This window comes from Anser cygnoides, chromosome 1, assembly GCF_040182565.1.
Source record: "Anser cygnoides isolate HZ-2024a breed goose chromosome 1, Taihu_goose_T2T_genome, whole genome shotgun sequence".
Classification (NCBI taxonomy): Eukaryota; Metazoa; Chordata; class Aves; order Anseriformes; family Anatidae; genus Anser; species Anser cygnoides.
The window spans coordinates 130,854,660-130,879,016 of NC_089873.1; the positions used below are offsets into that span (position 1 = coordinate 130,854,660).

The 24,357-nt window shown below is 43.6% G+C and overlaps 1 protein-coding gene across 1 annotated transcript; it reads right to left on the bottom strand.

Annotated features, from left to right (window-relative positions):
- Positions 1-17,983: 17,983 nt before the first annotated feature.
- Positions 17,984-19,799, bottom strand: LOC136789748 (uncharacterized). The gene is made up of 2 exons (XM_066990566.1): positions 19,583-19,799; positions 17,984-19,011 (listed from the first exon to the last, which is right to left on the bottom strand). The coding sequence occupies exons 1-2, from the start codon at positions 19,628-19,630 to the stop codon at positions 18,310-18,312; spliced, it is 750 nt and encodes a 249-aa protein (XP_066846667.1). The 5' UTR covers positions 19,631-19,799; the 3' UTR covers positions 17,984-18,309.
- Between the last annotated feature and the right edge of the window lie 4,558 nt (positions 19,800-24,357).

Sequence of the window (24,357 nt, forward strand, 5' to 3'; positions counted from 1 at the left end):
TTTCCATTTTCTTCCTTTTTTTTTTTTTTAAAATGATAGCACTGATTTTGTGCAATATTTGATAATTTAGTAAATTAGCAGATGACATGAAACTGGGGGGAGTGGCTGGTACAGCAGAGGGCTGTGCAGCCAGCCAGGGGGACCCTGACAGCCTGGAGAGGTGGGCTGACAAAAATCTCATGAAGTTCAGCAAGAAGAAGTGCAAAGTCCTGCACCTGGTGAGGAAAAACCCCAACCACCAGCGCATGCTGGGGGGCACTCTGCCTGAAAGCAGCTCTGCAGAAGAAGACCCAGGAGGACACCAAGTTGAATGTGACACAGCAATGTGCCCTTACCACTAAGAAGGCTAGCAGTATTCTTGGCTGCATTAGGCAACATGTCACCAGTAGGCCAAGACAGGTAATCATTCCCCTCTACTCAGCTCTGGTGAGGCTGCACCTGAAGTACTGTGTCCAGTTCCAGGCTCCCCAGCAGAAGAGAAACATGGGCGTGCTGGAAAGGGTCTGATAGAGAGCCACCAAGATGATGAAGGGACTGGAGCACCTCTCCTGTGAGAAGAGGCGGAGAGAGCTGGGACTGCTCAGCCTGGAGAAGAGGAGGCTCAGGGGGGATCTCACCCATGTCTATAAATACCTGAAGGGAGTGTGCAGTGAAGACAGAGCCAGGCTCTTTTCAGTGGTTCCCAGTGCCAGGACAAGAGGCAGCACTTCTGTGCTGTGTGGGTGGAGGAGCGCTGGCACAGGCTGCCCAGAGGGACTGTGGGGTCTCCTCCTTGGAGATCTTCAAAAGCTGCTGGGACATGGCCCTGGGCAGCCTGCTCTGGGTGTCCCTGCTTGGGCAGGGCTTGGAGCAGGTGAGCCCAGAGGGCCCTGCCAGCCTCGGCCACGCTGTGGTTCTGTCCTTTTTTGTATCTACTGAAGTTAAGTCTTTTAAAGATGGCTAAGTAAATACGTTTTACTTTACTAGTTTAGCACAATGGGACTGACCAGCTACAAAACAGCAGATTAGTGGTGCTAAAAGAGAAACAACAGAGAAAGCTTGCATCCCTAAACATGGCATGTACTGAATTCCCTTCAGCACTCATGTATCTGAGTGCCCCAGGTCCAGGACCTGATGCTGCTAAAGGCAATTTTTCCTGATACTCGTGCAATATATATGCCAAAACAGAGACTGCCTTGCTCTGTGGCTTTGAAGAAATGTTCCTGGGAGTTATTTCTCTGCATATTGAGTGATTATTTGTCATTTTTTGATACATTGCTCAGCTCACTTCTCCAAGGGATGGAGCACTTTCATGCACATAGGCAACATTTGATGCAAAAGTGCTCCCTAGGATGTCTTGGAGTGTCCAGTTTTCTTTAAAATGATAGCAATGAGCTATTTCTGTGAAGACAAATGTTCCACATTCTTGTATCCCCACTAAACATGGTAACCCTTGCTCTGAGTGAGTGCTTGGATGGCACAACTGGACCACACCTGGGCCATGTCACCTTGTAACAGGATTTTTTTCCTTTTCTATGCCAGATGAAGCCTTTACTTTCTGATCTATCACCCTTTGTATTTTTAAAGGGCTTGAAACTCTTTACTCATCACCATTTTGAGAGAAACAAGCCTAGATTTCTGGCTTTCATGTCTGTGAAGTAAAATTGAGTTTGTATTCGGTCAGCTGTCTCACTTCACAAATTACACTGTGGAATCTCTGCTGGGTCTGGGGCTTTTGAAATCCCTAGAGATTTCTTTTCTAAAGCCTGAAAAACACAGCAATAACAGTCAGGGAAGCTCTTTGTCTCATGAAAGTGTGCTGACTCTGAACCCTGAACGTCCATGCAGGCCCTGTAAAGTGTTAAAAATGATAAATATAGGATTTTCTCCATTAATTTTAAATGTGTTTTTTATTAATTTTGGGGAATGGGAGTTGTGTTGTTTTGTCTTTGTCATTACAATCATCCCCAAACAAGAACTGTCTGTGCTGTGAGCTTGTGCTCAGAGAGAAGCCTGCAGCATCCAGTTTGCTGCCCCAGAGCTCCTGAGGATGAGCCGCCCCTGTACACAACCCCTTCTGTGCCGCTTCCATGAGCGCCAGGACTGGGGCTGACAAACCCTTTATTCCTTCTAGCCGTTTATATATAATGCTTCCTATAAGCTGGTAGGTGGCACCTCTGCCTTCCTGAGTCTCTCCAAGGAAACCGACAGGCTTCCCCTTCAGTAATAATTGTTTTTATACTCGTGGGTTCATAATAGGCAACAAATGTGCTTCTGCTCCTGAACTAATTAGGCTTAGTGAGTGCAAGCATATCACAGCTTCCCTGGAGTTCAGTTTATTAACTCATCCCGTAGGAAAGGCAAAGCACCTCTCAGGCCCTGGGAGCATCTTGTGCTCTTTGCTCACTGACCACAGGAGGGACAGCAAGAGGCAGCTTCTGGGCTTCCAGACATTTATTAGCCAGCCAGACACTGGACCCTAAATCTCTTTCTCAGAAAGCAAAGGTTAAAAAATAGCTTTTTCACTTTTCCAAGCTATAATTAAATGTACTATTTATGAAAGTAGAAGGTAAATGGAAACAACCCCAAATAGTTCAATGCACATGAAGCAAATTGCTATTTTTTTTTTCTTGCAGAAACAGAAGAAAACATGAAAAATATTATCCACCAATTGGGCTATTCTTGGGACACTTTCTGGGGAATTTATTAAAATGTGGCTATTCTTGGTTATTGGGACCTAAATTCTTTAGAGGTGATAGAAGCAAATTCAAATCCCCTCACAGGATCTAATACATTCAGTCTCTCTCTTCACTCTCCCTGGTGCTTTGGAGTTAGATCTTTCTCATTTTTGAGCCTCTCACTCAACCTATCCAGCAAGTCTGTCCTGAATTCACTAACAGTTTCTCACTGATAATGTCTTGGTATGTAAGAGCATAAGACCAGGTGTTCAGACGAGGGCCTCGCTGGGGCAGGGGGTGACAAGGAAGGGCTGAGGGGGTGCCCTCAGTGCCCAGACAACTTGTTAGCCCTGTAGAGCTTCAGCATCCATTGGACTTTATTAAGAGAACCATGGCTCTGCAACATATTTGGGATATAGCTAGTTGCTCTCATTTGTTCTGAAGGGGTTTCCAACTAATTTTATCCAATATTCACTAACTCCTGAACTGTAGGAGAAAACAAGCAACTGTCCCTGATTCTCTCCTTGGTACCCCCTTGATGGTTCTATGTCATCCCTCCCAGATTTCCTCTTTTTTTTTTTTTTTTTTTTTCCAGGCTAGAGACTCCCAGCCTCTTTAGCCAGTCCTTGGACAGGACTGACAAAAATATTGTGGTTGTCCTAATCAATTAAGTATTACTCCTACATTATCCCAGAAAATGGCCAGTGCTATCTAACGCCTGCTGGCTGCTTTCCTTGCATGCCTTGTAGTGTTTCTCAGATACTGCCTGTTCCTGGCTTGTATAGCCAGACAGCTTAATCCAAAAGAAATACCTAGGGAAAATAGCCTCTGCTCAGTTTCTGAAGGGGTTTTGCACATGCTCTCTCCTTTCAGTTACCCTAGTCCATAAAAATGACCATGCACGTTTACCCTGGATTTAAGGGTGACTGCTACATGCAAGGCTCCAGCCAAGGGCGTAGTGCTGATATCTTCTTTCCCTGAGACATGAAAAAAGGGAATGTGCCTGGCCCTTGAGCACAGCCGGGCCTTCGTGTCTGCTCTTCCTCGTGCCCAAGCAGCCGAGCAGAGGGACAGGCAGCCAGAAATTTCTTTCTTCTGAGCGTGAGGCTCCCCGCAGCCACCCCCCGGCCATGCAAAAGCAGCCGGCTCCAGGTGCCGGCGGTAGATGGCACTGCCGGCACACGGCGATGCGGGAAGGTTTCACCCCAAAAACAGCCGGGGAAGCCGAGGGAGGAGAGCCGAGGAGAAAACACGAGTTCAAAAGGACCAGGGCATCGCCCGACATTGCCAATTCCAGCAAGAAGCTGTGCATTTTTCAACCTTTATTATTATTATTATTATTATCATCATCATCATCATCATCATCATCGTCATTGTCATCGTCGTCATCATCGATGTTGTTGTTGTTGTTACAATTATTTATTTTTTACAATCCTCTCATTTCCCAGCTTTTCTGCACCGATTTTCCAGAAGTGGGATTCAGCAGCATGCATACAACTCCCAGGTTGATGGGTCAACTGTGCTTTATATTTACTCTGTGGTGAAGGGTAACACTCTACCAATCGTATAGATGTCAAGAGGAAAGAACCAGGGAGCTCTGGCAAAAAAGCAGATGGACACTCTCGCTTGGTTTGTCAAGGACTTGGCAATTCAAGGTAGCCCTCAACGTTCCCAGTCCTAGAAAGGTCTGCCCAATTATTTCATTTTTAAATTAGAATTTTGCTAAAGATATTTTTCCCCCAATATCCATTAACACTTGACAGAAAAATGTAAGAGCTAGAGAAGCCTAAAATGGAGCACTCCTTCCTACTGAAATTACATATAATTAACCAATTAGACTCTCAAATCTGCCTCGGTGCTCAGGATGAGTACTTACAGAAGTACAATACCCTTCAGAGCCCCTTCTTTGCTCCAAGGAAATAATTCTAAATGCCATCTTCCCAATTTCACAGACTGCCTGTTACTACTTTCTAGACAGCACCTCTAGGCAAGAGCTCTTCCTGTAATTTATTTTGGACAAGACTGCACCTTAGAGCCTACTCCTAAAACACATCCAGCACATGACCATTCGATGTCACAGGCAGGATTCACCAGGTTTGCTCCCTGTGCTGTGCAGTGACTGATTTCATGGGAATGTCTTTTTCTCACGTCCTCTCTACTTGCAGTGCTTTCCACAGTTTACCGCCCGGCAGGTGTATGCATTACATATGACAACCTAATTCAGTGTTGTGGTTTAACCCTGACGGCAGCTAAGCACCACACAGTCGTTCGCTCACCCTCCGAGCTCCTTCTCTGGAATGGGAGGAGAGAATTAGAAAGAAATGAAACCCTGTGGGTTGAGATAAAGACAGTTTATTAAGACAGAAAAGAAAGGAAAATAATAATAATAATGATAATAGTACTACTAATAGTAATGTGTACAAAACAAGTGATGCACAATGCAATTGCTCACCACCCGCTGACCGATGCCCAGCCCATCCCCGAGCAGCCGGCCCCCCACCCTGGCCAGCCACCCCTATATATTGTTTAGCACGACGTCAGATGGTATGGAATACCCCTTTGGCCAGTTTGGGTCAGCTGTCCTGGGTCTGTCCCCTCCCAGCTCCTGCTGCACCCCTAGCCTGCTCGCTGGCAGGACAGAGCAAGAAGTTGAAAAGTCCTTGGCTTAGTGTAAGCACTGCTCTGCAACAATTAAAACATCATCCTAAATCCCAAACACAGCACCGTACAAGCTACTAGGAGGAAAATTAACTCTATCCTAGCCAAAACCAGGACTTTCAGCTTCATACCTTAGAAATAAATGCCTTCACATACTGACTACATGTAGGCTAGGCCTTTTAAATGTAATATATGCTCTGAATTATTATGGCAGGTCTTCACACATCCTTCTGGGTAAGGCAGTTTAGTAGGATATACAAGTGACTGCCTGAAGATATGCATTTGCCTTGTGCAAATGGAGGCATTTACCTTGAAAGTGAGCTCATTTCTCTGACCCTTATATAGGAGCTGCCTAGAATATTGCAAATATCAACAAGAAAAAATGTAAGGGGTAGGAATGGTATCTCCAACATGGTGTGTTTGTGCAACTCCAGTGCAGCAACTTGCAGCTGACTGGTGTATTTGTAAGATGCACAGCTCCTTCACCAGTTTCTTCTGTCTCCAAAAAAGCCATAAAAGAATGGAGACAGAAGCTCTGTTCAAGTGTTGACTGTGTGCCTCTGGGCTTGGTGTATTACAAACCACCCTTGCAGCCTGAGCCCACAAGAAGAGGAGTGTAGTAACCAGCTGTGTGGAAACCATGCACCACACAGATGTAAGTGCCAAACAGTTTCTGGTTCACTTAGCATGGGTTCCATTAGAAGTGATGCATCTTTTAACATTAAGCTCCAGCTATGGTCATCCTGAGGCTGCTTTTCCCACAGCAGCACTGATTTTTGTGTGCTGGATGATAAAGCAATACAGGCAGATGAACAACCCCATTTCATAGCACGTCAACACTCACAGTTCCTTCATCTGACTGTAAGAGCATGTAGTGTTTTAACTACCATTTTTGGCCTCCTCAGACTTCTAATAAGTGCAGATATTCTAATACAGGCAGGAAGAAAAAGATTTCTTGGTGGGATTTTGTGAAAATGATTTCTGTTCTCTTTTCTGATCACTTTAACTGATTTTCTCTCCAAGACCCCATTCTTCCTTTCACTAATGCACTTATTGACTCATATCTATGGAAGCACCTTGCCTCCTTGCTCCTTTTGATGGTTCATTACTTGTATTTATTGCTGCATTTCTCTGAAGCAATTTCATTAAATTTTGTTTTATGGTTATCCCAGAAATCTGCCATTAGTATACAGTGCCCTTTCGTGTTTATAGCAAAAGCAAGATCATTCTGTCTCTTAAGTTTTATTAACGTCTTTCAATCAATTAAAAATGAAAAACAGTTAAATTACTGTAGGATCTTGCCTCTTTCTATTAGCAGCAAAATAAACCTAATTTCCTCCAACTTTCTGCCTTATAGCTCAAACCTTTGGTGTGGATTACTTTTCTGAGAGCTATTAAGATTGCCCATGGGCAGAACAAGTCCAGTAAAATATCAGCGGTTGGATTGGTTTCCTTGGAGGAAACAATCATTTTGGGGAAAGCTGTGTTTGCAGCATTTTATAGTTACTTAAGAGACGTTTTTGTTCCCTTAAACTCATGAAAGGTGACCATTATCATTAGTATTACTAAAGTGCCACAAGTATGAAGCATGAATGTGAACACTGTTGAGGGATTTGGAAAGCATTTTTGAGAGTTCAAAAGGCAGATTTAATAAAAAATAAAAATAAAAATAAAATAATAAAAACATTAGAATATTACATTATTACATCAACATTACATCAAAGCCACTTTTGCATACAAATCCAATCAAGATTAAAAATACAACAACAAAAAAAAATAGACAAGATTTGGTAATTATTATGCTCCAAACAACATAGTCACACAACTTCACTTGACATTTATCTCCTCAAAGCTATTTAGATGTTATGGTACACAATTTTTGCCTGGAACACCCTGATTTCTAATCCACCCATTGTCAACATCAGGAACCAGACTGGGAGTCCTTTTGACCTTTAGACCTTCCTTCAGACCACTGTGGCTGGATGTCTTTCCCCTGAGGAGGAAGGAGGGTGCAAAGCAGAGAGAGAGTTTACCTAAATCTCACCTATCATAGAGGCAGAATGAAGTTTCATGCATATCTAGACCTGAAATAGAGCAGCCTGGTCAGATTATAGAGGTTATTCTCAGAATAGCTGAGATCCATAGGACAGTCGTTATCTATCTAAAGAGTCCGGAGTTTTTCTAGGTGGGCGAACAAGGAAAGGGTGACAACTTACTGTTAAAGAAATCAAAACAATTGGGCTGGTTTGTTTCATGAAGAGTTGTAGTGTAGAAGTACTAGGTGTTGTGCTTCTCCCAGAGAAAAGATGTGAAAACTTGACAAAATATTGTGGTGGAGAAATGGAAAAAACAAAACAAAATAATAATAATAAAAAAAACACACATACACACACAAAAATCCTACATCTTTGTTGAGAAGGAAAATGTCAACAGGATAATGAACATGATGTAACACAACCTCCCACCCATCCTCTGTGTTTCTAAAACGAACCCCTGGAGGCTTGGCTGGTCATTTGTGCTTTGTACAAAAGCTTTAGCTATTTCTCCAAAGCACATGCTTTTACTCAAGACATTACTGACTTCAAGACAGGGGTTTGAATTAATGCACTGTGTAATACAGCCCACTGTGTTTGGAGAGTGCTCAAGCTACAGCTGCTGCAAGATACAGTTCCCCAAATGTTCAGCAAGAACTGGACACTGCCAAAACATAATGGTACTTCTTCTGAGACGGGGTTGCCTTCACCTGATCTCCGGCTGCAGTTCAGGGCTCTGACTTTGGTGTTGGAATCCTTAGGAGCTGAGGCCCCAGCTGCAAATTGTGCCTGGTGTGACTGTTCCTACTAGCACCAGTTGGTTTTGGCCACCAACAATGCTGTGAAGCAGGTCCTGCAGAGCTGACACCGGGAGGTATTGTCGCACAAGAACTTTTTTGGGAGTAAACCACAGTAGTTCAATAAAAGGAGGGTGATTTATGGCTGTTCTTCCATACTTATGGTGAACTACATATTTAATGGGGAATGTTATATGAATCTTGAGTGCAGGGTCTTTCATTTTTAGGTTCCACACCACAACAGTCTTTAACACAAGGATCTCAGAGGGCAGGGACCCCAGCTGGAGTTTCTAGTCACCCACCTAGACAACCCGTGCTGATCCCCCTGAGGTGGATTCTTTGCTGTCTGACAGCAGCTGGGCAGCAGCTTGCTTCACTGAGTGTTTAGGACCAGCCCCTCCTGGTCTGTGCTAGCTCTCAAACCTATCCCTCTGGAGCATGCTGCTTTTCTAACAGCTCATCAGTATGGGAGGAGATTTTGAGCCTGGATTTCTGGAAATTTCCCTCTATATTATACTGATATAGATGTAGTCATAGTTTCTCTTCTCTGCCTAGCTATAGTTTCTTTAACATGCATAAAGCAAAAGAAAGCCTTTGAAATGGTTTATCCTCCTTTTTTTTTTTTTTTTTCCTCCTCTGACCAAAACAGCCACAGCTACTGGGAAACATCTAAGGTAAGACCTCTGCTTTGGAAAAGAGAGCAGCACAGAAGCTATTTCCATGTCCTGGCCTCTGAATGGGTAGCTCTTAAATCACCAGTGTCTTCTAACGCATTTTTACTTACCCATATGAACTTATTGTAATCACTACAACTAAAACTTTAGGATGAATCCCTGAAATGATAGGCAGTGCTAGGAGTAATACTGCCCTTCCAACCTCAGTTTACTTTCCTTGTACCTATGAATCCTTCTATGGTCTTTAGCAACATGATAGCTGTTCTTCCTCAAAACCCTGCATCCTCAAAATGCATGCAGTGATGTAGTTCCTTATTATTTCTCTGTGTGCTGCTTCCATGCCTCATTCATTGTAGGCTATTCAAAACATGCCCTGGTGTGAGTTACTAATTACCTTCAGCACTTTTCTCTGGGGCTGGTCACTGCCGTGACCTTCTTCTTCCCAAGCAGCAGTCAATGTATTGTTGCTTTTCCCCACCAAGGCAACCCTACTGTGCAATTAGGGAGCAGAGTCACAGCAAGTTCCCTTTTAAATCAACCCTCTAATTCTAGATGCCCATTCGAGGTTTCTGGCATCATTTTTTCCCCAGCTGTTTAGTATTAAACACTGCAAATACTTAATACACAGCTGTTGTGGGTTTCAGTTGCAACTGTGGGAAAGTTATTGATAATTAAGGTAAACGCAGAGAAACTGTATGCAGCTTGACTACTTCTGTTTCAATGACATGTTCATGTATTTTGCCTGGCAACACGTATGGACCGGTAGATGAGGGAAAAGCAAAAGCCACATCTCCAGAACATGTCACATCCTGTGCCAGGACCTCATCCTTCCCTCAGGAAATGTAGCTTCCATCTCCTGTGAGAATTAGGTTTTACAGGACCAGCAGCTCCTATGAACTCCAGAGAACCAGAAGGACAGGGTCTGAATGCTGGAGAAGGAGCTGCTGCTTTCTGATATCAGGAGATGTTGATATCCTGCCATGGCTGCTGCGGTCTCAGCAGGTAGGCATCAGTACACTTTCCACATTCTCGTCCTTCCTTACCACTGCTTCTTTGTATCCTCTCCTCTGCCACCTTTCTCTTCTTTTCCCTCTCTCCTCCTCCCTTGGTCCTCCCTCTCCTTTCCCTCTACATTTGGCACTGACTGGAGAAATACAAACCAGTTGCAAAATGTAAAACAATAATCCCAGCAGACGTTAATGGTTTGACCTCTGTTTTAGGCCATGCCACGTTTTCATTGTTGATGTATCTCAAGGGCTCCTGCCTGATGGTCCAGCCTGTCCTGCAACTCTTCATCCTTTAAGTCCATCACCAAATTCATCCCTGTCTTCTTTCTCCCTCTCTCAGGAATCTCTCACCTGTCTACCCACAGATTTCCTATATCCAGGCTCCATTGCCATACAGACCCAGTCTTTCTCTCCCCAGTCTTTTTATCCCCCTCTGGGGCCTGCATGCCCTGATTTCCCTCTGAGCATCATCTCTGATTTATCTTGCCCCATATGGTCTCTTTTTTACTGTCATTCCCAGTCTCCTACCTCACAAGTCTTGTTCTCATTTAAACAAGGTGGGTTTCTGTTGTACCATGCTTAGGAGCCAGCAGAGAACACACAAAAAAAGGCGCTTTCTGCTGTCTGCTCTGATGGTTAGCCCACCACAGACATGAGCATTTAAGAAAAGCAACTGAAAGTAAATTCTTCATCACCTGAAAGTGGGATTGAAGTTAATAAAGATCTTATTTTTATACTCTAGTTTCTAGATGCTAACAGCTCTCTGCAGACCGACACGTGAAGGACAAGAAGATGATTGGGAGTAGTCAGCATAGATTTATGAAGGGGAAATCTTGCTTGACCAACCTGACAGCCCTTTATAACAAGATTACTGGCTTGGTGGGTGAGAGGAGAGCAGTATGTGTTGTTTATATCAACTTTAGCAAGGATTTTGACACCATCACCTGTAGCAACCTCATAGACAAGCTGTTGAAGTGTGGCCTAGATAAATGGGCGGTGAGACGAAGTGTAAACTGGCTGAAGTGCCAGGCTCAAGGGTTTGCAATCAGCAGCATAAAGGCAAACTAAAGGCCATTCACTAATGGTGTGTTCCAGAGACTCATACTAGAGCCAGTGACCTAGACAAGAGGGTGAAGTGCACCCCCAGTGAGTATGCAAGTGATACAAAACTCTTCCAGAAATGTCTCAGGGGTTCTGGTGGACACCAAGTTAAACATAAGCCAGCGATGTGTCCTTGCAACAAAGAAGATCAACTGCCTCCTGGGCTGCTTTAGGAAGAGCCTTGTTAATAGGTCAAGGGAGGTGATCCTTCCCCTCTATTCAGCCTTGGTGAGGGCACATCTGGAGTGCTGGGTACAGTTCTGGGCTCCCTGAGAGGGTCCAGTGCAGGGCCAAAAAAATGGTTAAGGAACTGGACTACCTCTCATACAAGGAGAGGATGAAAAGCCAGGATTGATAAGCTGGGAGGAGTGATGGATCTGGGGGATCTTAACCATGTCCATAAACACCTGAACAGAGGGAGTAAAGAAAACAGAGCCAGCCTCTTCACATTGGTGCCCAGTGAGAGGACAGAAGGTGATAGGCCAAACTGAAACAAGGCTTTCCACCTAAACATAAGAAGAATTTTTAACTGTGAAGGTGACTGAGTGAGTGTTGGAGCAGGTGGCTCAAAGAAGCTGCGGAATTTATATCCGTGGAGGTACCCAACACCTGATAGATGTAGTCCTGAGAAACGTGCTGTAGCTGACACTGCTCTGAGCATGAAGCTGGACTAGATGATTTCCAGAGGTACCTTCCTGCCTCAAGTGTTCTGTGAATTTGTGATTTATTCTGCTAGTATAAGTAGCTTCCAGAGGGGAAAGAGTTTTGTCCACAGTCCACAATTTGCTTATATTTCTCCATATAATTACAACAACAACATTCAGTTACCTTCATGTCACTTTAATTTTGCACTGGCACTAATGGGAAGCAGATTTACGAGTAGAAGCCTGACCTTTCTTTCTGTCCCTGAAAGATAGTTTCACAGAAATTGAAGGGAATGTTGCAGATTTTTTATTTATTGATTTGGTAGGGATGGTGAACTCTTCCCAGAGCAGGTAACACCATTTGACTGCTCCCTATTAGTTTCTTTCTAGCTTTACAAATAGTACAGAATTATATTTTGTAGGACAGGGAACTGCAGATGTGGTGTACATGGCAATAGATTTTAAGGAAATTTCCTAGCTTTGAAAGATATATTTCCAGTGGCAGAAAGAGCCCAAGTATCATCAACAGAAGTAAACTGTTCTTCATTGAGTATTTTATTTGAAAAATATGTAATTTAATCATTTTTTAACCAAGTAGTTCTATAGAATGATACTGCCATGGCTAGTCATAGGATACAGTCTTTGTACTGACTTTGTAAGAGATCAAGACTGAAGCTTGTCAGGCTTGCTTTGTATAATTATTTCACAATCTGCCTGCAATATTGTTTGGTTTGGTTTAGTAGTAAAGCCTTTTTTTTTTTAATTGTCTAGGTGTCTGTAGCTAATGAGTAAATGTACAAAAGCATGTTAGTAAACATAAAAATGACCCCAGGTGGACGTTAGGGTGAGGAAGAATAAACTATCAATACGAACATCATATTCTTCACAGAAAAAAATTCAGTGCTGATGACTTGTGCTTAAAGCTCCCACCATCATCAGAATGAAACCACCTGCAATAGGAACCAGAGGAACAGGAAACTGGTCTGCATAACACCTCAAAAAGAGTAGAAAATATATGTTTGTGTATCAGTTCTGACAGTATTATTATTCTTTCCTTACCTGTGATAATTAAATCTGGACTAGTAATGATTACATTGATAAGACTTCAATTATTCTAACAAAACAAGCAAACAAACAAACAAACAAAAAAACCCTATTGGCTTTATATATAAGGTGTGTTGCTTCTTTGTATGTAAGCAAGATTGAGTGTAACAATTCCGAGATTAAAAATCTAGATAGCAACATGACACTTGATACACAAGCAGTGCACAGAGAGTGGATGATCTTAAAACTCTCGTGACTTCCATGAGTTCAGTCAACTCTAAACCAGGCTGTGGTAGTTCTCTCAAGTCCTCCAGCAGTGCAGTTCCCATAGTTGTCCTATCCTCTAAGATCATTTGTATTACATATCCATGAGACACAGCCTTCCTGATTCAAACTCAGTCCATTTTAGCTCCCGTTAATTATTTTAACTGACAGTTAACTTTTTTGTCATTCACAGCAAAAGATTTTTTGATGATTGATGCAAGGACTAACCTATTTTCTAAACCTGCCAAAACATTACTTGGGTTTCTGTATCATTTGGTCACCTTGTTGAGCTGTCAAGAAGGAGCAAAAGGTGGTCTATAAACCCAGTAAGTCTGTTGCATGTTAATATTTCCCAAGCAGATCGGCTTTGGAAGAGTTTAATGCTGAACACTGTTAAAAATTGTCATAGCTTTCCTTTTATTCTTCTTGGATGGCAAGAAATAAAAATGTAGCTAAGATAGGATAGCTAACAGAACATATATAGAGAAATCAAAACTTCCATCTCTTCTTTGACCTCAGTATTTTGAGAGATTAATGTCCTCATGCCAGGGGAGCAGATCACCTTAGCAGACTGAAAGACTTACCATAATAAGTTGCAACATTTCTATCAAGGACTTTATCAAGTTCAAGTCATTTAGCTGAGAAATTGCTGAAACTGCTTCTGTCTTCAAAAAGCAGAGATGTACAATCTAGCCAACAACAGAATTGATGTCTATCTTCTTCCAAATCATTGTCCTTGGTGTTACCTGAAATGGCATGGGGAGATTCTTTAGTGTTTAAGGATGTAGAACATAAAAATGTATTGGTTGTCCTAGTAGCCCTGTGTCCATTTTTTATGCTATAGTTCCTTCTTTCACTAACAATAAGGTGAAATCTTTACCATTGGGAAGTTCAGACTCTGTAAGCAGTTTGATATCTGAATCATTCTGTGGGATGAAGGCCTTGCTGAGTATTATCTTTCTGAAAGATATTATTTGCAAGAAAATGACTGTAACTCTGCAAGATGTCTGTTCATACAAGAGATTTTTGGAAAAAAGCATCCCCAAGGACAGATCATGAGTCATGTGATACAAGAAGCTTTGGAGATACAATCTGTTTTTTGTTGTTGTTGTTGTTGGTGGTGGTGGTTTTGTGTGTGTGTGTTTGTTGTTGTTGTTTTTATTTTTTAAGTAAATATGATGAATGGGGATTGTTCCAAATGGGGAAATTATTATTTATTTATTTTTTTTCTGTTTGTTCTCTTCCTTGGGAGGCATGCATTAACTAGGCAAGGGCAGAAGGGGATTTTTTTCCAAAACTGGGCACTTTCTGATAGCAATCCCCCCAAAACTCCTTTGCAATTTATCAGAAGACACTCAAAACACTGTGTGCCTTGCAGTATAGACCTCTCTGGACTGCCTGCACACACAGATTTTTTTTTTCTTTTCCACTTTTTGGAAAACAGACCATTATACATTTCTCAGTTAGTCTATAATTTACTCTGCCACTGAGGCAATAGGCAATAAACAGGCATAATATTAAAAATCTGCAAGAGTTTATTCACTGAAACTTTAAGGTCAAGCTTCTCATTGCAAAGTGGGAAACAAAAGGTTGTAGGTTAAACAAATACATACAGTCAGAATTGTTTCTTCTCAGTGATCATTTTCTTTTACTTCAGTCACAGGATGTACCCCAGCCAAAAGAAAACTGGAGGTTTAGTACTAATGACAAGATTCCCCCTCCAGAATGGAGAGTTCTTATTTTAGGGTTTCCCACAAGACAGCCACCTCAGCATGTTCCTTCCTCTCTATTTTATCATTCAGATTGGGAATATGAATGCAAATTTATTTGATGACTCTGTGGGAGAACTTGAATTTTGGGTTCTTCTCTCAAAGGTTTTATCACCCAGCATTCATCCTTAGAAGAACAGGGGGGATATGAAGCATGAAGATAATGTGAAATCTCTTGCTAGAGGTGGCTACAGGATGTTATGTCACCCTCTTCAGTCTTGTTGTCTGGGTGCTTCTTCTTGACTATGAATCGCTCTATTTGTATGGTCTGCTGGTGCACTTACACTGAATGTCACACAGTCTATTGGTTATGAATATCTTCAGGTAAGCTAACTATTCCCATTATGTTATTAGTTTTCTATACAGAATGCAATTGGGCATAGACGACAAGTTATTAGTTACTCTGCCTGAGCACATCTATAGGAGAGCAAGCATCTTCTGTTCTCCACAACAGTTTCTTGAGATCTTGTTTCATGACAACTCATTTGCTTTAATTTTTAGTCTCCATAACCCCGTTTCTCATCTGAGAGCTAAAGCCTTCAAAATCTGTGGAACACTATCTGAGGCCAAACACTTCTTTCCACTTTCCAAACAGTGGAAAACACTATTACCTTGGAATATGTAGCAGAGGTGCTAATTTAAGCAGTATTTGCTCAGTCTCCTCCTTGGAGATCTTCAAAAGCCACCTGGAGACGGCCCTGGGCAGACTGCTCTGGGTGTCCCTGCCTGGGCAGGGGTTGGAGCAGAGGGTGCCCAGTGATCCCATCCAACCTGAACCATGCTGTGATTGTGTGATTCAAGTCCCTGCTCTGCCTGACACAGACAAGGACTAAGACAGGCTCTTGTATGGATTTTCCCAGCTTAAGGTCCAAGTATTCCAGCATCTTCTCTGCTCCCAGCCTTGTTTAACTCTGTACCGATATGTACTATTTGTAGAAGGTGTGATCAGACTCTGTCCCTTCTAAGCTCTCTCACCATGTATGTGAATCTTCATTTGTGAAGACAAACGGGTGAAGGCAAAGGGGAAAGTATAAGGTCCAGCAAACTGGACTCCAGCAAAGTTGTGAGGAAATGTTCACTCACAAAAAGAAACAAAAAAAGAGAGGCAAGAAAAAGGGGTATAGACTGTGGCAAAACAATTTCTAGAAGAAAAAGAAGAAAAAAAGTCTGAATTGAATGGGAATACTAATAGCAATTATAGCTACTGAATGACAAATAAAGTTGTATTTCCCTGGAAGGGCATACTCTGAGGAGCCATTAGAGGTTCTGAAAAGAAACACTGGATGGTACAGAATGGTACAGAAGGTTTTGAAAAATCTTTAGAAGAACAACAGCTGTATGCTCAAGAACTGAATTTGAGTTTTCCAGTGGCAAATACATCTGACAAGGTAGATGTATTTGAATTGAGCTGAATTTGAATAAAATGAATTGCTCTATTGGATATTTTAGGTAAAGATGTACAAATTTGGATTATAAACTAATGTCCTAATAAGAGACAGTAAAAACTGCAGAAAGAGTCTGCAAATGGTTGTGAAGGGTTTCCACAGTGCAAATGCACAAACAACAGGGCTATACCATATATTAGTGGGTCATGGACCGAGAAAGCGCTTATGTATTGCTGCTATGGTAATTGTGTTGTCAAATATGATTACAAGCAACTATGCAAGAGCTATCACTATGGCTCCCTTTCTGTCATTTTACAGCTTTAAGGCTGTTTTCTAAGCTATATTGAAGCGAATCATGTCTGATAACTGATAGCTAACAAGTCATTGACCAAACGGAAGTCTCACAATTCATCCTCTTCTGCCTATTACAGCAAGTAGCACTTGTTGGCAGGGCATGTAGCTTCTTGGACACCCACAATTTCTCAAGTGTGTACATAATTATAATATTTTTTAACTTGAAAAATAACTAATTGGTAAGAATGAGCATAGCCTTCAGCTGTTGAAAATCAGTTCACTCTGCATCTGCATCTTCTCATCAAAACGATCCTTCTGTTGATGGGGAGGCTTTTTACATATAGGTTATGGTGAGGAAGGGATAAAGGATCTTCCTTTTTATCCAGCACAACACTCCTTTAGACCAATCTCTGAGGATAAAGGTGACCTGGGCACACTCTCCCATCTCATGGGATATAAATCCTTCAGCTTTATCTCTTTGGATATATCAGCTAGTGCGTGACAGAACATGATGAGTGAATGCAGGAAAGAGAACATGGCTTGCTTCATACCTACCAATTGTCACAGGTACGAAGTGCTAAATCTGGGAGAAATAATGCAGGATTTTAACAGAAGACATTTAGCATTTTGGTCAATGATTAGTGAATGTGCCTTTTATAGTTGGAATTAATGTTATTTTGTCAGGCATCACTCAAAGTATTATCCAAGGGTTTGTCATTCAGCTCTGTTGTGGTGGTTTTACCTTGCTAGGCAGCTGAACTCCACCACAACCACTCCCTCACTCCCCCTCCTCAGAAGAGCAGGGGAAGAAGAAAAGGAAAGAAACAACTCACAGGTTGAGATAAGGGTAATTTAATTAAAGGAAAAATAATTATTAAGGAAAATATTATTAATTAAACAATTTAAAGAAAGGGAAAGGGGAAAAGAGAAAACAAACAAACAAGCAAAGGCTGTGTGGAAGTGCAGTGGAAAGAAATGACTCTCTGCTTCCCACCAACGAGCAATGCTTGACCATATCCTTGAAGCAGAGCCTCAACACACATAGCCGTTGCACGGGAGGACAAACGATTTCACAATGAGAGCCCACCCCTCCCCTCTTCTTTTTTCCACCTTTTATTGCTGAGTGTGACACCACATGGCACGGAATACCCCCTTGGTTGGGTTAGGTCAGCTGCCCTGGTGATGTTCCTTCCTCACTTTTTGCCCACCCTCAGCCTGCTGGCCCTGGGCGGGTTGGAGGGAGTCCTGATGCGGTGCCAGCACTGCTCAGCAGCAGGCACAGCACCGGTGTGATACCAGTGCTGTTCTAGCTCCAAGTGCAGAGCACAGCACTGTATGGGCGGCTGCAGGGACAGCTAACATCCCAGCCAGAGCCAGCACACCCAGCCTGGGCAGAGACCCCGGATCCCCAGGCACTGCACTGAGCCCCTGCAGCTGGGCAGCAGCACTCCTGAGCAGCAGCGGCTGCAAGAGGCAGCGGTGTGCTTTGCACTTACCTCACCTAACAGCAGGCTGCAGAAATCCTGCTGTTGTCAAATGACTACTCAGAAATGTAACCACTGCTAACATACACCCAAGCCCAAAGATCATCTCTTTATTACAGGGAAGAGAGGGAGCCAAAGGCTAGCGTCCCCCAACAAAGTTTCTCCTAGACAATCAGGAGAAGACACTCAGGGACAGCGTTCAAACAATATAATTTATTAGCTTTTTACTTAAACTAATGGTTCTAGAGGGGATCCACTCCCCTAGCAACGTGGGCAGCTGCTGTCCGGGTGGTAATGGGAGGCTCTGCTGCAGGACTCCTGGGAACAGCATCTTCAGCTGGATCAGGTGAGACGCTTCAATTCACAGGTTTGGAGTCCTGAAAGCCAGCTGCAGGATTGTCCTTATAAACTACAAATCTATTTCTATTCAGGTGTCTAATCGATATGGAAAACATCTCCTTACAAACAATCTTAACTATTTTGCCTATTCTTATACATCTATGTATCTAATTTTTGAAGGTATTCCTCAGTGGAAGCTTGAAGGAGACCCATTGAGTTGGTCGTTGGAGCAAATGAGGGATGAAATGTTGCTAGGTTGTTCTCAAAGAGAGTTGCAAGCAACCCCATCTCTGCCTGCGGCTCGCTCATGAAAGGGGATCTCTGGAGGGAGTTTGCTGATGCAGAATGTGTCCCTGCCATCTCTTCCATTATGTTCTCCATCTCAAGAAGCTTTGGCAGCAAAGACTCCCTGAGCAGACCCACAAGCAGATGTTGGTGGTGGAAGTGCACTTCCCACTCCTCCTGTTCCTCCATCAACTCATCCTCAACATTTTCATCCTCTTCCTCTCCTACATCCCCATCCACACTGGTTGAGCTCCGTGGGTCAGAATCACCATTGGTGTCAGCTTGTCTCTGCCTGGGCAGCCAGTACATCCCAAACAGGATGAGAAGGATTTCGGCAAGTGCCCAGAACTGCCAGTGGTGGCACGCAGCGAGGAACACGAACAGTGTGCTCTTCTCACTCTCCAGCTCGCTTCCTTCTTCGACCTCCTGCAGCAGCCACGACATCTCCTCCCTCAGCATCTTCTCTCTTTCTTGAAGGAGGTCTTGGGTGACCTTGTTGGGCTGGTCCCCAACCTTGAGAGCGAGCTGAAGGAGGCCCAGCACTGACAGGAGGTGAATAACACCGATAGCCATGGTCTGGAGGAGATGGGAGAGAAGGGGGCTCAGCAGGGCTGGGTGCGAGGGAGCTGGTGGCAGGGGGAGAAGGGACAGGAGCCAGAGAGACGCGAGGGTAGGTAGGAGAGGGGGCAATGGAGCTTGGAGGCAGCAAGGGCAGGGTTTGTGAGCGCTGCACGTACAGGGCCGCAGGCCACCCCAGGCAAGTGTCTGTGCGCAGCTGTCAGGTGTGCAACAGGGCCGCGAGCCCTGGCCAGAGGTGGCGTGGGGACCATCCTGCAAAGCTCTCCCCATGAGCAGCCCTGGGCTGGGCTTTGCCCCGGGCAGGGGTGCTGAGAAGGCAGGTGGCACCACAGTGCGCTCTCCCAGGCCCCATCCCCTGTGGGGCAGCAGCGTCTCCTGGGGCCACAGGTGCCTGCCACATCCCCAAAGCCTCTGGGCACTTGCCCTCGCCGGGGCACCTCTGTGCCCAGCCCAAGGCCCTCCCCAGAGTGGCTGCGCCCTCATCCCAGCCTTAGAAACCACCCTGGGGGCTGGCGTTTGTGCCCTGACCCTGCCCTCGGCCAGCCTTCCCCCCGCCTGCCGCACTCACCGATGGCCTGAAGCGCACTGTACACAGAGCCCCGGTGACAGTCCCCATGCCGACTCATCCCAGTTCTGTTGTGGGCACCAGAGCACCATGGTGACCACCGCAGCCCTGGGAGGCCCCAGTCCATGTCCCCAGTCTCGGCTCAGCATCACACAGCTGCCCCGCGCACCCCAAACCCCAGACCTGGCCACCTCACCTACCCAGTACACCATTAAAGTGATAAAATATCCTGGTCAGTTTGTGTTGCCTGTTGCACTTAGTGTATTTCTTCTGTTCAGTATTGTTGTCCTTATACAGATGACTTGTGTATGAAGCTCCATCTACCTAGGTTAAAAGATATCCCATACATCTATATTGTACAATCAATATACTGTAAACACTTGGCAATAAAAGATCTATAATTAAAATTGAGGGGATTTCCCCTAGCACTTGGTTCCAGCAAAACTCTGAAAGTGCAGTAGAGACGAAAAGACTGCAGACAGGGTTAGCATTCAGGGTAATAAATAAAGAGGATGGTGCTTTGCTTTTCTTCCATCTACAAGCCATAATGAGAATGGTTAATGGAAACCATGCTGACCTTCTACGTATTTTCCCTCCTGCTCTTCAATTTCCCCATAGAATAGGCATCTAATTACTCCAAATGACGCGGGAATAGAGCCACAAAAGGCTTTTACTACTTAAATCTTGCTTAAGTCTGAAGTTGTGATCCTTTAAACCCTGTCTCATCTGGAGCTGAAAGCCTGGAAGCACATACACATATTTAGTTCAGTGTCTGTATAAATCCAAATTAGGTTCAGTAGAAATAATGTTTCCAAGCCTTCAATGCCCAGATCCTCCCTTCTCAGCCCACAGTTATATCCTTCCAACATTCACAAGCTAGATACCTTTCTGCCTGTGCTGGTGGAAAGCACAATTCTCCAGATAACCACATCCATGTCAGCTCAGGATGGTCACAGCACGGTGCAGTGATGGTCAGTCACTCCGGATGGCAGACCCTGCATGCAGGACCTGTGTTCATGTGGCTCAGCCTAGTCCTTCCCCTCCAAAAACAGCCCTCTAAACACCAGGTGGTACACCAGCTCAGGCTTGCTGAACATAGAAGAATTTCAATGGGCATGTCTCCCCTCACATCCAAAGTATGTCTCGCATTGCAATATAACCCGTAGTCTGGTCATTAGGACACTCTGATAAAACAAACAAACAAAAAACAAAGCCTCTGAAATCTATGAGTTTTATTGCCTTGGAGAAAAGAGTAAGCCTTGATAATCCCAAATGAGTTCTTATGGCAAATCTTGGCTAAGCGTGTATTTGGGGAGAAGGGAGGAGTGGAGGGGTGGGTTCAATGTGCTTTTACCAGGAACTTGTGGCCAAGGTGCCCACACCCACAACGTGACTCCTCATTTCTCCACTTCTCTACTCTGTGAAATAGTAGATGCCATTCTGGCATCTAAAAAGTCAGGTACTAGAGCTTGCTGCCCTGTAGCACCCTCATTTTCTCATTGTCTTCACTTTTGGCATTTTCACAAGATGAGAACTGAGATGGAGACATAAGCTGCATTTACCCATGACCTTGGATACAACTTGATTGAAGTTTATCTAATAAAACATAATGTCTAATGAAAACAGGCTTACAAAGCCTTAGCCTACTGTGATTGTTTGAATAGATGAGGAAAAGATTAAAAAAATAAAAAATAAGATGCTTTTCTAAGTCTAAACAAAATTGGCGAAAAAATAAAAATAAAAAACCTAAAAAACACACCAAAAAATCCAGAAAGGTTATCCTTTGTATGGTGACTCCAAATAAAATAAAATAAAATAAAATAAAATAAAATAAATAGAATTTCATCTTTAAGATGACTGCACAAAAATAGGAAACTTAGTTTTAAATTCAGTGTATATTGCCAGGTACTTCTGAAGACCTTTTATGGCTTTGTATATTCATAGCCAAAGGAACCACCATGTCCAGCTATGAAACAGATGGTATGGGAGGGAAGAGAGGTGGGAAGGCACTAAGTGCTAGCATCTGCTGAATTTTCCACAGGTAAAGTTACCTGCTCTCTGCCCAGAGACATTTGATCCTTTTGAACAAAAAGCCCAGGAGTAACTTCTCACACTGAACATGGGGCAGCTCTTACCCTGGATAAAACCCTTGAGAAACCTTGCGAGCTCTGCTGAGTGCTGACGGCACCATGCCAGCACCAATACGGCACCAGTACCCAGTTCAGGATGACTCCCCTGAACTGGAACTGGGGTTCATGGGTCTACCCGGCAGTATGGCATGTGCAAGGAGGGGATGGAGCCTGTTTTGCCTGGAGTGGCATGGCTTGTGTCACCTGGGGTGCTGAAAAGCCACTCTTTGTTCTGTGATCAACCATTGCTCAACACGTGTCAGGTTCCACGTAATGTGCTTTTGTGGCAGGGGAGAGAAGGGTGTCACAAAGCTAGCCAAAAAAGAAATAAAGAGATTCAGACAACTCCAAGTGCGGCACTCTCTGCCAAGATTTTCTGCTTAATAAACAGCTGAACTAATTCACACATGGATTCACCCACTTAATAAAGCAAGCAGTTTCCCTTGCTCTTTCACTGGGGATTATTGAAGGGCACATTGTCATTGATAACGATGACAGTGTAATGAGGCAAGCATGAACTCACAGTGGTTCAGAGTGAAAAATCATGTACACATATCAAGAGCAGGCAGGGGAACTTTCTTAGTTTGACTGCGAGTAAGCCCTTGATGCACCTTAAAAACACAGGTCCCTGCTGGAAGCTGCACAGCAGAGCAGATTGGGTTGGCCCTGCAGAGTGCGCTTCTGCTTTTCAGCACTGACACAAGCAGTTTCCCGTGGATGGTCTGATCCAGAGCATGCCCTGTGTCTGGTGTTCCTGCCCTGTTGTGAAGGGCTGAGCCTGAACCACCCACCCTGTTAACAGTGTGGAAGATGTCCATATGCAGAGCCATCGCAGCCACTGTGCACCCAGGGAGAGGGTGGCTCCTTGCCTGGCAGAAACGCACTTGTCCCTGCATCCGTGTTTCTCCATGTACTGGTCTGGATACAAGGAGCCATTGGTGCTGGGACTAGGGATATGAAGAGGTTTTCCTTGGGGAAAAAAAAATAATAATAATAACAAATAATCCTTTTTACCTACCCCCAATTTCCATGGGGTAACATAAACCTGGTAAAACACTGTCCTGTGGCTAGATGCTAGCCACTGAATTGGCGGTGAATTACAAAATGAATTGCTGATATCAAAAGCACCAGTGTAATCTTAACTTTTTGTGCATGCAACAAGATCCAATCTTCACTGGGATACTCTTTTTTTTTTTTTTTTTTTTTTTTTTCCCGAAGCTTCCCTGCCTATTTAGCCTGGACATCCAGAAAGTTGTCCCTTCCCTCTGCTCTTGCTGTTTCCCTGGGAGAGTGGGGAAAGGAGTGTGAGTAGCCCTGTTACCCTAAGGTCGCAAGGGCAATGGTCATACCTAGCAGGAAAATCAGGTGGTCCTGACCAGAATTTTGTAAGAGCTGCTTGCTCTAGACAAACACCACTGAAATCATCAGAAAGAGGCTTCACTTTTCCTTGCCTTCCTGCACCTGAGTGTCTGGCAAAGACTTTCCGTGTTCTGTCTGAATGACAGGACTTGCACAAAATCTGTAGTGATGCTCATCTGTAAAGGCAAGTATGAGCAGAGCAGCAAATAGGAAAAAAGTCAGAGCTGCAACTTACAACGTTGCTACAGTATGGCCAGGGAAGGTCTTGGAGCTGAGGCTGCAGTATGGTGTGCCATCCCTGAGGTCAGAGATCACTTTCTTTCCAAGCACACACTGCTGATTGCTCCTCACCCCTTTCAGTCCCAGCATCTTAAATAACTGTTTTGCATTGGTTACTAAAACAAGTAATGGGCAGTTTCTAGAAAGGGCCAGTAACCTTATGAAAACAGATTCTTCTGAAAGCAAAAGCTAGGAAAATTCAACTTGAAACTGAAGTGCAATTAATCATCACTGAGGTATTGTGGCAATTCAGCTACAGATGTGACAGATTCCCTGACATATGAGTTATTTTTCCTTGGATTTCAAATCTCTTTGGAATGGACAATTTAGTGAAACCTAGCCAAGATTTTTCTTGCAGGAATTATTGAACAAATTCTCAATATGGTTTGTTAAGATAAATGACCATAGAAGTTATTTTGTTAATTTAAAAATTACTCTCTTGCAAGTTATCCCACTGGGAAAAAAAGAAAAAAAAGAAAAAAAAAAGAAAAAAAATGTTCAGATGAGTCTAAGAAAAGTAACATCAGTTCATTTTATTTAAGTCAGAAAAAATGCATTCTGTTAAACCTGCTTGTCCAATTTCATATGTCTCATTTCCTGACTCTCTGCAAGACCTAGTCGGCACTCAGGATACTTCATTGTCACATTGTCTGTCTGTCTGATGCAAACAAAATATGCATTTACTGATGACTTCTGGCTTAGTGTAACCCCTGCCAAGAGAGTGAGGCTCCCCTACTGTCCTCTGCCTTACGTCTGGTTATTTATATCTCCATGTGCAGTTGATATTTAAGGTGGCCAAGATGTGGTAAAAGCATAAGGCAATTAAAACAAATGTATCATGTCTCTCTCCTAGGTCTGTCTACATAGCCAATATTTAATGAAGCTTAGTGTTATCTGACAGTCCTTCAACTTTCCTCTAATTAACTTGCAGCACTTCGAACAAACCCTTTGAACACAGTAGGGATGTCTGTGAATGCAGTCCTCTGCATGTTACTTCAGAAGACATTGACC